A 14,820-nucleotide genomic window follows, 5' to 3' on the forward strand; every position below is an offset into this window, starting at 1 on the left:
CCTGCATCAATCAATACCTCATGTGACCCTGCCTCCTTTCTCCACCACCCACATACCACATTCTAGCAAGTTCAATTGATTTTTTTTTCCATTCAGTTGATATTTACTGAAGGCCTACTATATGCTGGGTACTGTGCCTAACCCTGAAGTTATAGGGGTGAGCAAAAGACATATGGTTCCTAGCTTTGTAAGACACACTGTCTGCTGGGAACGACAAACTGGTTATTCTAATAAAGTGTGAGATGTCTTTTGATGGGGAGGTGCTATGGGGACTTGCAGCACAGTGACCCTCCTCTGGACAGCGGGAAGCCCTCTCCGAGGTGCCGTGTATGATGAGGCTTGTAGGATGAACAGGATCCAGTCACATGAAGGGGAAGCAAGAAGAGTTCTCTGTCCTGCTGGGTTTCTGATAATACTGTCTATAATGTTCTTTTTCCCAAGGCTATCTACAAAATGGTGGGCACTGTGATCATGATGAAAATGAATGAGGATGGCCTCACGCCTGAGCAGCGGGTAGACAAGATTTTCAGCAAGATGGATAAGAACAAAGATGACCAAATTACACTGGATGAATTCAAAGAAGCTGCAAAGAGCGACCCTTCCATTGTATTACTTCTGCAGTGTGACATTCAGAAATGAGCTGATGCCAACGCTATGGACTGCACAAGTCTCAATGTTCCATTCAGTCTGCAGCTATTCACACACATACACACACATACACACACACACACAATATTGCTTGGACTACCTATAAATGGACTTGCTTCTTGTGTTTGAAACACTTGTGTGCATGAGAATGTCATTTGCTAATGAATTTTAAAAGCATATGTTATAAAACAAACAAAAAACCTGCCACAATGTGATACGTGTAACATCATTTCATAAAAAACCCTCTTCATCCAAAGCCTGGACAGAAACGTGCTGCAAAGAGTTATATGATTTCTTGTTCATGTTTTGCTAATGCTCGTGTCTCCTTGATTACATAATGTTAGTGGCACTGAGACCCCACGGTATTGTAACTTAATTATAAACTGTGTCACCATTCTCCTGTAAAATAGCAGTGGACAGAGAGGCAGAGGGGCCGTTGGCTCCTGTGTCTGGTCCACACACAGGAGCTTGTATTAGCCGTGAATACAAATGTACATTTGCATGCATTTTAGGTTTGCCTTAATTCTTACCTCATTTGCATCCTACCAATCTGGAAAGAGCTGTTGAGTGAATGCAGTGTAAAACTTAAAAGCCCTGCTAAAATGACTCCTTAATTAAATCTATCTATCTATATATACACAGATATTATTTATTGGAAGTAAAAAAAAAAAAAGTAAGATGGAAGTGTATTGATTTCTGCTTGAATTTTCAAAGGCTCCCAAAGAGGTTGCAATAGATAGCCCAAATAAATTTAAAACATTTGATATTTCCCCCCAATTCTTATAATTTTACATTTGAAACAGATGTTCATAATTATCAAGGGTTGCTTTTAACAACTTACTAAATCTATCCTTAAGCACACAACTTTGGAATTTGAAGGATGAATGACAATGAAAAGGAATAAAGCAACTTTCTGGGCCTCCAATCTGGCCCTCGAAAGACAGACAGTAAACATGGCCTGTGAAGTTTAAATAAATATAAGACTTACTCATCCTCAAAAAATGCTCATTAGAAGACAGTGTAGCTTGTATCTCTGAGTTACTTTGGTGCTAACAACACGTTATATCCGACACAGCTCTGTGGAGGACGCCATTTAGGAGGCTGAGAAGCATCCTCCAGAAGAAGCCAGTAGGAAAGACCTCCTCTGTCTGCCCAAATCAAGTGTATTAGTTGCTATTTTTAATGAGGGAACAAAGCTCTGGCCCTTTTGTCCTTAAGGAAAGAAAGCAAAAGAGATTCATCCTATCAAGAACTCTAAAAGCAGGTTTGCATTTTCATAAAATAGCTGGGGAAGCTCAGACTCTTTATACAGTGTCGTCTAATAGAACTTTCTGCAATAATGGAAACGTTCTGTGTCTGCACTGACCAGTAGCCTCATGTGACTACTGAGTATTCCAAATGTGGCTACTGTGACTGAGGAACTGACTTTTTAATTTAATTTTAATTAATTTAAATTGCCACATGTGGCTAGTAAGTATTTTATCAGACAACAGAGGTGCTGTATTATACATTCAAGTACTTTTTATTGAGTGATTCTTTTTTCCTAAATACTCCTCCTTTGTCTGTGTTTGGATCATTACATGAGACCAGAGGCCAGGGCCTATTGATTCCATTCATCCATTCAACAAGAAACCATGACCAAGCAAACTTCTCTACAAGCACTTAAGGCACCAATGGTACCTGAAACACTGACAGAACCAAAATTCTGATCCCAGACACCACAGCCCAATGTGCTAATAGAATATCTTGGTGCCTTTTGACCCTGTGCTTGGCGAGTTTACATGATGGCAAGATCCAAAATGCAGGGAAGGAGAGATCAGGGAGGTTCAGGCCTCCCAACGCTCTATCCGTCCACTAAGTGAAGGGGTGGTGGGGAGGAGAAGACTTGGGAGCCTCTTCAGAATGGCATACAGTTAAATCAGGCTCTGATCATTTCATTCATAACAAGTCTTCATTGATCGCTTACTATGTGCCCAACAACACTCTTGTTGGGGGGAGGCAGATAGTACACAAATACACAAAAAATATTAAATTGTAAGAACTATGAAGGAAAGCACAGCAATTAAGGGGTGGAGAGTGAGAGGATACAGCAATGGCAACAGGGTGGTAAGTGACACTTGAGGAAAGGCTTGAAGGAAATAAATCATGTAGATATTTGGGGGTACTTATGGAAAACAAACCTGCCAGCCAACTCACCGGTTCTTTTTATAAATAAAATGTAGAAATTAGGCCAGCAATTGAACATCTTGTTTCAGTCCTCATTGCTCTGGTAGTGTAGAATGGAGCAGGGATCCTAGAGAGCAATCCAGTAATTAGTTAAAATAAGTATACATATGCCCTCTAGCCCAGCGTTTCCACCCCTGGGTACGTTGCCCCCAAAAAAGCCATAGGGGATCATCAGGGACATGCTCCAAGATGTCCACGGCAGCTCTTGGTACTTGTAGGTATTAGAATCAATCTCATGGTTTATCATTAGAGAAACAGGAAAGTAAAATACATGGATGCATCCTCAGGCATATGACACATCAGCTGGAAGCAACAGATTGATGTACACACAGTGACATGGACATATTTTTAAATTGCTGAATGGGGAAAAAAGGAAACAATGAGATCTACTGCACAGTATAATATATAGAAAGGAAAATACATTCTCACAAGACAAACAAACACGTTTTACAAGGACACCAAACAAAAAGAAGCATCACACAATGGTTTTCTTGGGGGTAGGTGTGAATGAGAGTGGTCCAATTACTATTGCTCCCTAACAACCTGCCCTCAAAACTTAGAGATTTAAAATAACAGCAATCCTTCTATTATTTCTCACGGATTCTATGGGACATGCATTTGAGAAGGGCTCCCCTGTATGATTCTGGCTTGTGGTCTTTTATGCAGTCAGATGATAGGTGGAGCTGAAACAGAAGCCTGCAGCAGCTGGGGGCAAATTGAGCATATCTCTTTCTTCTTGTAGTCTCAGGACTTCTCCATATGGGCTATTTTGTTCCTCACAGTATGGTGGCCTCAGAGCAGTCCTATTACTTACATGGTGGTTCAGGATTCCAGCACAAGTATTCCTGCACAGAAGTTGGAAGTTTCATCACCTCTTCTGATTTAACCTCAGAAGTCATGAAGTATCACTTCCACAGCATTCTGTTAGTCACAAGCCCATTCTTATTAAAGAGGGGAGTTATACTCCATCTCTTGATGGGGTGTGGTAAGGGTCTAGAAAGAACATGTAGCATGGAAGATATTGTTGCTACCATCTTTGGAAAGCACAATCTGTCACAGTCTGCCCTGTGGCCACAATTCACATCCCTTACACATGCAAAATACACTCACCACCTCCCAAGAAACTGCAGAAGACTTATACCGTTGTGGCTTTAGTGTAGGACTTGAGGTTCAAGAACTCATCTAAAGGTTCCTCAGATATGGTTCCTTGAGTATAGTACATTGAGTACTATGTTTCTTGATTCACAGGCCTGGGAAACAAAGGGGCAATTTATCTCTCTGCCACTCAGACCCAAAATACAATTATAGGACAAGCATAGGATAACTGTAACAGATAAAAAGGGTAGAAATGGAAACCACACAGCAGTTCCTAGTCCAGAGCAATTCTGAAATCCAGTCAGGTACATCTTGTAAGTTTGTTGATCAGGGCTACTCTCTGGGCACTGTTCTCCATGCCTCTTGGTTATGTCTTTTGTGCTATTGTTTTCATCCTTCCTTTTTTTAGTTAATAAAAGTAGTCTGCATTTACAGCTGAGTAGTTTTCTCAGCTTACCACCTGCCCATAAAAGCTTAGGGGTACAAAGGCTTCTTTTCATTTTGTACTGTCTCTGGCTCTTTCAGCCTAAGCTGATATAATTCTTTCAAAAACCTTGTGGGTTTCTTATGTATCAACTTATAAATCCCCTCTATTAGAAAAGATTTTGTGAGATTGATGTCAAACAACATCTCTAATATTTTTAGAAGTCCTATTATTTAATGAAGAAGACCTGAAAGGTACACTCTTAGAAGAAGGCCTTTTATCTGTGTGAAAGGGTCTAAGAGTGCCCCCTTAAATCTTTCCCTGGATTTGATTTTTGCAGTGAAGCCATTTCTTAATTTGAAAATCATTTGCCATTTGGAAGAGAGTCTGGGAATGAGAAACAGTCCCAGCTCCTTTATATTTAACTGTTCTTTAGCTTATCTCTCCCCTCTCAAATTTTGTCATAGGCAGCAAGAAAAATCCAGATATCTTTTATATTCTACCTAGAAATATCCTTGGCTAGATCACCTAGTTCATTAGTTACATATCCTATTTTTCATATTACAACAGATGACAGTGTTGCCAAACATTCCACCACTATATAACAAACGTCTCCTTTCCTCCTGCTTCCAATTACGTTCTCCTTGCTTTGCTTTAGCCCTCACTGAAAACATTTTTGAGGCCCTTTAAACTTTTGCTAACACGTTCCTCACGGCCCTCTAGGCTTCTTGGACAATCTCCTCAAGGTCCTTCTAGTCAATGCTACATGGTTTAGATTTTTATTATGGTATTCTACTTCCAGACACCAAAATCTGTTCCAGTTACTATTGCAATGTAATGAATCACCCCAAACATAGTAACTTAAAACAATAACAATCTCGCATGATTTTTGTGAGCCACAAATTCAGGACCATGTTAGTTGGGCAGTTCTGGTTTGGGATCTCTCATACAGTTACAGTGAGACAGTGGCTCCCAAGGTGGAAAATAGGGGGTGGGAGAAGCTGAGGGCTGGCTGGGCATCTCAGGCTTCCTTACGACATGACAGTTTCAGGGAACTCCGACTGCTTCCAGGGCAGTACAGGACTCCAGCATGAGGATTCTGGTGATGAAGGTGGGAGTCTTGTTGCCTTTTCAGACGTAATCTTGGAAGTCATAGTCATTTCTGCTCCATTCTATTTGTTATAATTGATCTACAAATCTGCCCAGATTAAGAAGTGAATTAGACTCTACAAGTCAAGATTTTGGAAGAACATGGGTAGGGCCTATTATTGTGGCCATCTTTGGAAAATACAATCTGCTACAGAGAAACTGAAAGGAGAAATTCTGCATGGACCAATGATGAAGGTGAGCCATAAACTGAGGAGTATATTTAACTCAATTCTCTGCTATGGAGTCCATTTAAACACAGAAATACCTTAGCAGCCAGGACCTTCACTGACCTTGATAACCAACCAGCTCTACTGGTACCTTGGGAAAGAACAGGCTTCCTCTAATCATTGAAATGGGCTTGGGTTCCACAGGTTCAAGCTTAAGTTCAGATGCCATTTTGATTATCATGTTAATTAGCTGTTTAACACCTGCTGCTGTACTAAAGGGGCGCTACCCCAAATGTCTTAGCCTCAATTTTATCTGCATTTAGAAGTCCTAAGATTCTGTTTCTTCCTTATTTCCTGAATAATTCTAAGTTATTTTAAGAAGGGATCCATATTGCCTTAGGGCTTCATTTTTCCTGTAATTCACTCATTCAGGATTGCAGTCTCTGGAGGAGTAAGAAGCCAGATGCATACTTCCTCCACAGAAACCATGTCAAGAAAGTAAAAAAGACTTGAATAGATGCCTTCAGAGAGTCTTAACAGGAAATTACATGTAGACGTCTAGCAAGAAACTGACAAGTCTATTAAGCTTCTAAACACAATGATATACCTTTCCCTTAGCTCCTTTCTTGTAAGCAATTAAGTCTCTCAAATATTTTGGACATGCACTTTGGATTTTCCCCAGCCTTTTGTAGGTGAGATCTTGGTCTCTAGGCTTTTACCATTTTCCAATTTCTTATACTTATCAATTTAAAGTATTCCGATCCAGGAGTCTAAACAGGCATCTTAAATGTAGCAGGCTCAAACCTGACCCCCTTTCCTCTTCTCCCTCGTCAGCACTCTCTTCCCCATCTCCACGAATGATATCATCATTCACCCAGTTAAGTCCCAGCCCCCAATGAAATTATCCTGGGCTCCTCTCTCACAATTCCAAGTATTATCATCAGTAAGTCTTGCTGGATTTATCATTTCAAATCTGAACACTTCTATCTCCACCGTCTTTGCCCAGGTCACCATGACTGCTTACCAGGACCACTGCAAAGGCCTCCAAATTGCTTACCCTCTTCCCATGTTCACCCTACCCTGATGTAGTCACAGAGCAACCATAGGGTTTTTTAAAAATCCCTATCAGACCAGGTCTGAAAACCTGCTTACAATGTCTTTAGGGACCTATATTTTCTTGCTTCTGCCTCTAAACCTTATCTCCTACCCATGAAGCTCCCTTTTGGTCACTAAACTCTGTCTGCACCGGCCTTATGATTCCTGGAGCGTTTGTTCTTACCTCGAGGCCTCTGTACTCATTTCCTCTGCCTGGGATCATTTCCCTACTTAACTTCTCACTTGTTTCAGGCCTCTGATGAAATAACCACCTCTGAGAGGTCTTCCTTTAACACTTATTCAAACTCCTTACACTCTACCCTAAGCTCCTTACCCTACTTTGTTGGTTTTCTTAAGAACTACCATTACCTGAAGTTATATAGGGTATTGTTTGTCTCCCAAACTCGATTTTATGGCATCACTGGGTGGTACAAACAGTTAAGCATTCAATTACTAGCTGAAACTTTGGCAGTTTGAACCCACCCAGAGGCACCATGAGTCAGAATCAACAACTTGATTTTAAGCTACATGAGGGAAGAAGTATTACTCACTGCAGTATTCCATGTGCTTAGAATAGTCCCTACCACATGGCAGGAACTTGTTTCTAAATGAATTAACCTCCACATTCTCAAACTGAAGAAAAATTAGGCAACAAAACCCCTCGTAATCTTGCTATGATTATACTGAGTATGCTCATGTTGCCTTTAGCTTCTATGAATTCCATACAGATGCCATAGCCAAAATGTAATAGGCTATTATCAATATGATCCTCAGAACAAAGGCCTGGTGATCTACTTCCAAAAAAACCAGCTATTGAAAACTCTATGGAGCACAGCTTTACTGACATCCATGGGGTTGCCATGAGTTAGAACTGATTCAGTGACAATTGGTACCAATACTATACATGATTAAGAAAAAAATTCATTCCCTGACTCAAAGACACAGCTAATTCATATCCACATTATTACTTCACCACTCTTTAAAAAACGAAAACTTTTCCTATTAAATACTATTTTGATGTATCTTCAAATCCATGAGCATTTACTCAAGTCGTGAAACATCAGTAACTGTTTAAACTTTCAGGACTCTGAGTTTCAAAGCAATTCTCCTGAAAGCCTTAGAGTGGGTCAAAGCAAAAGGATCTCTGTAAATATGTTGTAGTTGTTAGCAGCCACTGAGTTGGCTCTAACCCATGGTGACCTTATGTATAACAGAACAAAACATTGCCCGGTCCTCTGCCACCTTCATGCTCATTGGTATAAACAAGTCATAATCTAACCAGAAAACAATTACCTCTTGACATTATAAACACTTTGCCTTTCTTCTCACATCTGATTTCTACTCAGGAGAACTTTTAATTGGACTTCCCAATCACCTGATCTTCATCACAGTCTGCAACATTTCTGGTCCAACTCATGAGTCGCAATAATTTTTTAAACAGAATTTAAGCAGTTTAGTCTTCAGATATAAACAACTGAGGCTTTTTGAAGCCATGCAAGAAAAGTACTAGGGGACAGGAGAGGTGGAAACTTAAAAATATTTTCAAAAGAAGGCAATGCCTGAATTCTTAGTGTTGGTTGTCAATATTTATACCTTGGTTTATTAAAACTCATCACATTTGTCACTTTGAGAATAATGATTTTAATAATTTCTACCCCAAGATTTGAGGAAGTAGAATTTAAGACTTCCAAGAACTCTTCCTTGTTTTCTGGGACTTACTTTATTCAGTTATAGCTGCACTAATGAAAAACTAGGGGTTGAAGTGTTATCTGTATGATCGCAAGTCCCTATTCATACAGGTTCAATTTAGTCAATACTACCTTCCCCAATTCACAAAAGCATGACCTTAGTGTATATATATTGTTTTACTTTTAGAAGTTACACATATTTTAAAAGGATAATTAGTTTTTACTCTAATATTACTATTAATTAGAACATTAAATAAAGATGTATTCACTTACAAAGGTTAAAACCAAAACTGCCAGGTCAAAGGCAGCGGATAAAATTCAATTCAACAAGAGATGCCTGGATACCTGAGGATTACATTTCCCATTGGGTATTAAGAACCACAACATTCACACACTATCACAAAAACTCAGACACTGAAATTACTAAGTTTATGCATTTGATATATTCTACTTATTTTATTCCGTACAACTAGAATGCTCCTTAGAAGTAAGGATGGCAAGACTGTGTCTTACATATTTTGGACATGTTGTCAGGAAGGATCAGACCCTGGAGAAGGACATCATGCTTGATAGAGGGTCAGCGGAAAAGAAGATCCTCAATGAGATAGATGGACTGACACAGTGGCTGCAATAATGGGCTCAAGCATAACGACAACTGTGAGGATGGTGCAGGACCAGGTAGTGTTTTCGTTCTGTGGTATATAGGGCTGCTATGAGTTGGAACCGACTCAAGGGCACCTAACAACAACAACAACACTTATTTTATTTGAAAAACCACATGTATTTTAAAAGTTTTGGTATAAATGAGCTGTAAACAGAACTTAAAAATTAGACTTTGTAGGGTCAATGGGGAATGTTTAAAACGTCACATTTTTCTCTTTCTGTAAATTCTTAAAGCAGAAAAGCATAAGTTTTGGGACCTCTCATTTCTCAACTGATCTCAATTTAAGACTAAATCAGACTTCCTGTTCCCACAAAAATAAAAAATAAAACCCAATTTTCCTCAATAACTATGCACATGTCCTTGCTCTTAAAATACTTCCCTTTTCTTAGGTATTGCCTTTTCCATTTCATAAGTATTTATTCTAACGTTTATTGCTAGCAATATAGGGAATGCTTTTTTTGGATAGGCATGTCTTTCTTAAGTTTAGCACTAATCCTAGTTCTAAACATAGAGAATACGGGCAGCAATCCTATTCCTATGATTTCTAAAAAATGTTCACAAATACCATTTCTTACACTATAGAGCATTTTATCATCCTAAGCATATTTTTAACATTTTTGAAACCAGGATGATGTCAGCTCACAATCAACAACTGGCTGTCTGACTCCTGCCACCACTCTTGCTGCTCCTTGAGAAGTGGTGCTAAGCAGTAGCCCTCTGCCCCAACACCACCCACTCCTAGCCTCTCAGCCTGGTCTGCAGAGTTCCTCTGACCTGTGTCCTCTTCTCAGCTGAGCCTCAGCCTGAGAGCTCCTAGACTACAAAACTGAGGGACTATGAACCAGGCAAGCATGCTGCAGGTCAGGATGAAACACGGAGTCATTATCCAGTTCTGATATTGGTTACAGACTGTTCTTTAAGTTGGTGGTGAATAGCTAAGGAAATGAGAGAAACCGTGTCATTGTTGGCAGTGCTTTTTCTCAGTTTCCCATAAAATAGTGGCTTATAAATAAATAACTTTCAGTTTGATGAATTACAGTAATTAAAAGTTATAGTCCAAATTTAGTTATATCTCTGGGGTTTTTTCTGGGGTTAAAAATTATCTGTAGGCAGGGATTTTGTCCAAGGTATATGCATTATTAGGATAAAAACAATTGTCATGAAAGAGCTGCGTACAGGTTGCTCCTAATTATTATAAAATCACTATAAATCCACTGTAACCCCATCCTTGTCCAGAGACCTCCCTCCACCTCATCCCCACAAATGAGAATTCCCTCTCTTCATCTATTTTTATAACTTAACTACATGATGTAATATTCTGTAAAAGCAAAATCAAATATAATCAGGTGTTCAAGTTTTTATTTTAATTCTTACAAAATACTGTAGAAATGAAACCAAACTAAACAGATATGCACATATATACAAAATTTTACTTCTGAAAAAGAATCTATAAAAGTAGATGGTTAAAAAACAAACTTAAAAAGATTTAAAACCAGTACTATGAAGCTGATTTTCTCAAAGTAAAGTGATAGTAATTTTAAATTGCTGGTTACAGTTAGGTTTCTAGCCTTATTTACACATTTTACTGTGATCAGATACATAAGTAATTTCTTTTTAGAAGTATCTGCAGTTTAATTTCAATTCAACAAATAATCCTGAATTTTTTTTCCCATTACAAATCTTTCAAGACGAGGACGTGATATATTAAGTTACAAATCAACTTCAATCTTCCTCTTCCTCTTGAGTTACAGGTCGGAAAGGCAATGTAGTTTGTCCTCTTTCAGGATCAGACATTCGAAGAATTCTAATCAGTTTACTTGAAGGAAGTGAGCTAAAGGAAACAAAATTACTTAATTTTTCATAAAAGTTTTTCCATATTCCAAAAAAGTCTAATATTACTATATGAAAATATACATCTAAATGGCTATTATCTGCTAATGGGGGATATATCTAATATCTAGAGTTCTAGGAGAAATAAAATTTGTAACAAGGAAATAATCTGTTGTCATTTTTAAAAATTAACTTCCTGTTGGATGCCATGGATTTTCAGTACATAGGAAAAAGAAATTAAAGAAGCTCTGTATATATAACTCTTCTAACCCTTGTTCTTCTTTTCTAGCCAGGAAGGACTTACCAATTATTACCAATCACAAATATAAATACTCATATAATCAAGTGACCACTTTAGAAATAGACTATCACCTCTAAGTGACATAGTGCCTGACACACTGTAAAAAAAAAAAAAAAAAAAACCATTGCCGTCGAGTCGGTTCCAACTCATAGTGACCCTATAGGACAGAGTAGAACTGCCCCACAGAGTTTCCAAGGAGCACCTGGTGGATTTGAACTGTCGACTTTTTGGTTAGCAGCTGTACCACTTAACCACTATGCCACGCAATAAATGCTGACTGACAACAGATAGAGAGTTTTATTTAGAAAGACTGGTGCTTATAAGTCACAAGGAAAACAGTCAAGGCTAGGAAATAATGAATCATTTCTTTAGTCTAAATTGAGTTGCTAAAATTATATTAGTTGGTCATAACAACCACAGAGAAGCAGACTCAAAATAGAAATAGTAATAGATCAATAATCATATTCCCATCAACTTGGAAGAGAGATAACACAAATAAAATTCTAAATATCTAAGAAAGGAAAAACCATCTTCAATCTCCTGAACTAGTACAGGGGCTGATTTTTCCTTTTATATTGGCCATTTATACATTTGTATTAAAAATTAAGATTACAAAATATTTCATTCCTCTTTTCTATACTTGACATATGTTTCCACAAAAGCATTTTTAAAAGTTACCTCATATTTTGAGGGGTAAGCAAGATAAATTGTCTAAATCGCTGGGAATCAGCCATCTTGAGAATCATGTCCATTGCAATTCTCCTATTAACCATATCCTGAAGAACAAAGGTTAAAAGATCACTCTTCTGCAAACAGTGATTCTGTCAAAGCAGCATGTTGCTGGCTGACACAGACATTTGGACTTCTAATTCAGGAATTAGCCATTACCTTACCTGTAATACCAAGGAATTCATGCGCAAAAAGACAGTATCAGGAAACTATTAGGGAAAATAACTCATTAAATATATCTTCCTGGTAATTTCTACAGTAAAATTATTTGTATGTATGTATAGCCCTCCCCCCTTAAATATATTTAGTAATTAAAGTAAAATAACTCAAAAATATTCAAGACACAACTAAATGTTACAGAATGATTCTAATTGGTACAATAATGGTTCATCACTCTGAATAATAACAGAAGTTTCTAGTACCAAAATTATTCCCTCAAATTTCTCCTCAATGATTAAGGTATTTTAAAAACTCTGTCCCCTGCAATTGCCATCTATGTTTTAAACGAGGTAAACCTTGTTTCTTTACTGAATCTTTAAAATAAGTTAAACTGTATATTAGTGTATAGAAAAGAACCACTAATGCTTAGTTATAATAGGCTTTGAAATTCAATGAATTAGAATGAGTGCTTACATTTTCTTAGTTAAATAACAAAAACCAAAAAACAAAGTGGCCCCCCTTAACAATCCCTGAAAGTTAAGGTATATATTTTTAAAGGTCTATTGAAACCTTGTGGCAATATAGGATGATGGTTTAGAACATGGGCTTTGTAGGCAATCAGGGGACTCAAAACCTGTTGTATTATTCAATGGCTCTTATTAATAGGAATATTCTATCAGGCATATCTGTAAAGTCATCTAACTTGAAGTTAACAAAAATAACCAGAGCTTGCTCAAACTGATCATTGTCTTTCAAAGCAACTGCGGGGGCGGGGGGGGGGGCGGTGCCTGTGATTTAAGGACAACACCTTCAATGCAAAACTTTGAGTCATTTCCTTTGAGTTGGTTCTCAGAACTTGGGCACATTCCTCTGAATAATTTCAATGGGGGCAAAATGCCAGTGTGATTGAGAAAGTTTAAATTTCAGAAAGAAACTGCTCAAATTGGGGAATAAATTGCGTGGTACCATTTTGGACAAAAGCAAAGAGTGATCATCTATGACTTGTGAATTAGCTTTGAAGTTAATTCTCAGAGGAATCTCTAACCAGTCTTCTGCAGTGACACCACACGAAAAAACTGGCACCGAAGGACTATACAACACTCATTTAGAGGTATAAATTCTGATTCATGTAAAAAACATTTACTAAATGCTTGTTATGTGCTAGGCTTTAGAAGGTACAAATATGATTAAGACATATTCCATAACCTTAAAAACAGTTGCTATTTGGCGGGAGATTCAGACATGAAAACTGCAACTGCAACGCGATAAAAACATTCTAATAGTGTAAGCTGATACAAGGTGGTGTTAAGAGCTCTGAGCAGCTCCTAATCCGGACTGACAGGGGATGGTGATCATCAAAGGCTTCGTAAAGGTGACATCTGAACCGAGTCTTGAAAGATGAGTAGGACAGTTTGACAATACCACGAAAAAGAGCATCACAGGGAATGATACAAGTGTATAAAAGGGAGAGACACAGTGTGCTCAGAAAATCCCAAGGAGCTTAGCACTCTGGAAAAGCAGACAGATACAATATCACAAAGGGTCGGTTAAGTTACACTACAGAATAAAAATTTATCCCATACAGTAAGTAACCACTAAAGGCTTTTAAACAGAGCAAGTGACCACAATCAGATCTGTTTTACAAAGATAAACATAGCAAAAAGGTAGAGGATGGGCTGAAGAAGGAGCAAGGTGAAAGTCTGGGAGCCTGGACGGCAGACCATTACAACAGGCGAAAGGTTAGGAGATGGGGATGAGACCATTACAACAGGCGAAAGGTTAGGAGATGGGGATGAGACCATTACAACAGGCGAAAGGTTAGGAGATGGGGATGAGACCATTACAACAGGCGAAAGGTTAGGAGATGGGGATGAGACCATTACAACAGGCGAAAGGTTAGGAGATGGGGATGAGACCATTACAACAGGCGAAAGGTTAGGAGATAGGGATGAGACCATTACAACAGGCGAAAGGTTAGGAGATGGGGATGAGACCATTACAACAGGCGAAAGGTTAGGAGATGGGGATGAGACCATTACAACAGGCGAAAGGTTAGGAGATAGGGATGAGACCATTACAACAGGCGAAAGGTTAGGAGATGGGGATGAGACCATTACAACAGGCGAAAGGTTAGGAGATGGGGATGAGACCATTACAACAGGCGAAAGGTTAGGAGATGGGGATGAGACCATTACAACAGGCGAAAGGTTAGGAGATGGGGATGAGACCATTACAACAGGCGAAAGGTTAGGAGATGGGGATGAGACCATTACAACAGGCGAAAGGTTAGGAGATGGGGATGAGACCATTACAACAGGTGAAAGGTTAGGAGATGGGGATGAGACCATTACAACAGGCGAAAGGTTAGGAGATGGGGATGAGACCATTACGACAGGTGAAAGGTTAGGAGATGGGGATGAGACCATTACAACAGGCGAAAGGTTAGGAGATGGGGGTGAGACCATTACAACAGGCGAAAGGTTAGGAGATGGGGATGAGACCATTACAACAGGCAAAAGGTTAGGAGATGGGGCTGAGAGACAAAGAGTATTTCAGTGAGAAAGAAGAGGCCAGCAGCTAAAGACAGATTTTAAAAGAGGAACAGACAGAGGTCAGACAATGTGGTGGTAAAAAAGGAAGAATCA

General features: G+C 38.7%; 2 protein-coding genes across 4 annotated transcripts in view; one reads left to right on the plus strand and one right to left on the minus strand.

Moving 5' to 3' along the window:
* VSNL1 (visinin like 1) overlaps positions 1–1,281 on the plus strand; it is a 143,876-nt gene extending 142,595 nt beyond the window's left edge. The window contains exon 4 of the mRNA XM_003411895.3: positions 442–1,281. Within this exon, the coding sequence (XP_003411943.1) occupies positions 442–639 (198 nt within the window). The 3' untranslated portion in view covers positions 640–1,281. The remainder of the gene's footprint in view (positions 1–441) is intronic.
* A 9,192-nt stretch (positions 1,282–10,473) lies between these two features.
* The window catches only part of SMC6 (structural maintenance of chromosomes 6), an 85,922-nt gene continuing 81,575 nt past the window's right edge, over positions 10,474–14,820 (minus strand). For all 3 annotated transcript variants that reach the window (XM_064295055.1, XM_064295054.1, XM_064295056.1), the window contains 2 exons: positions 11,966–12,063; positions 10,474–10,987 (listed from right to left, as the gene is read on the minus strand). In XM_064295055.1, the coding sequence (XP_064151125.1) occupies positions 10,879–10,987; positions 11,966–12,063 (207 nt within the window). In that variant the 3' untranslated portion in view covers positions 10,474–10,878. The remainder of the gene's footprint in view (positions 10,988–11,965; positions 12,064–14,820) is intronic.

The sequence above is a fragment of the Loxodonta africana genome, chromosome 12 (assembly GCF_030014295.1).
Source record: "Loxodonta africana isolate mLoxAfr1 chromosome 12, mLoxAfr1.hap2, whole genome shotgun sequence".
Classification (NCBI taxonomy): Eukaryota; Metazoa; Chordata; class Mammalia; order Proboscidea; family Elephantidae; genus Loxodonta; species Loxodonta africana.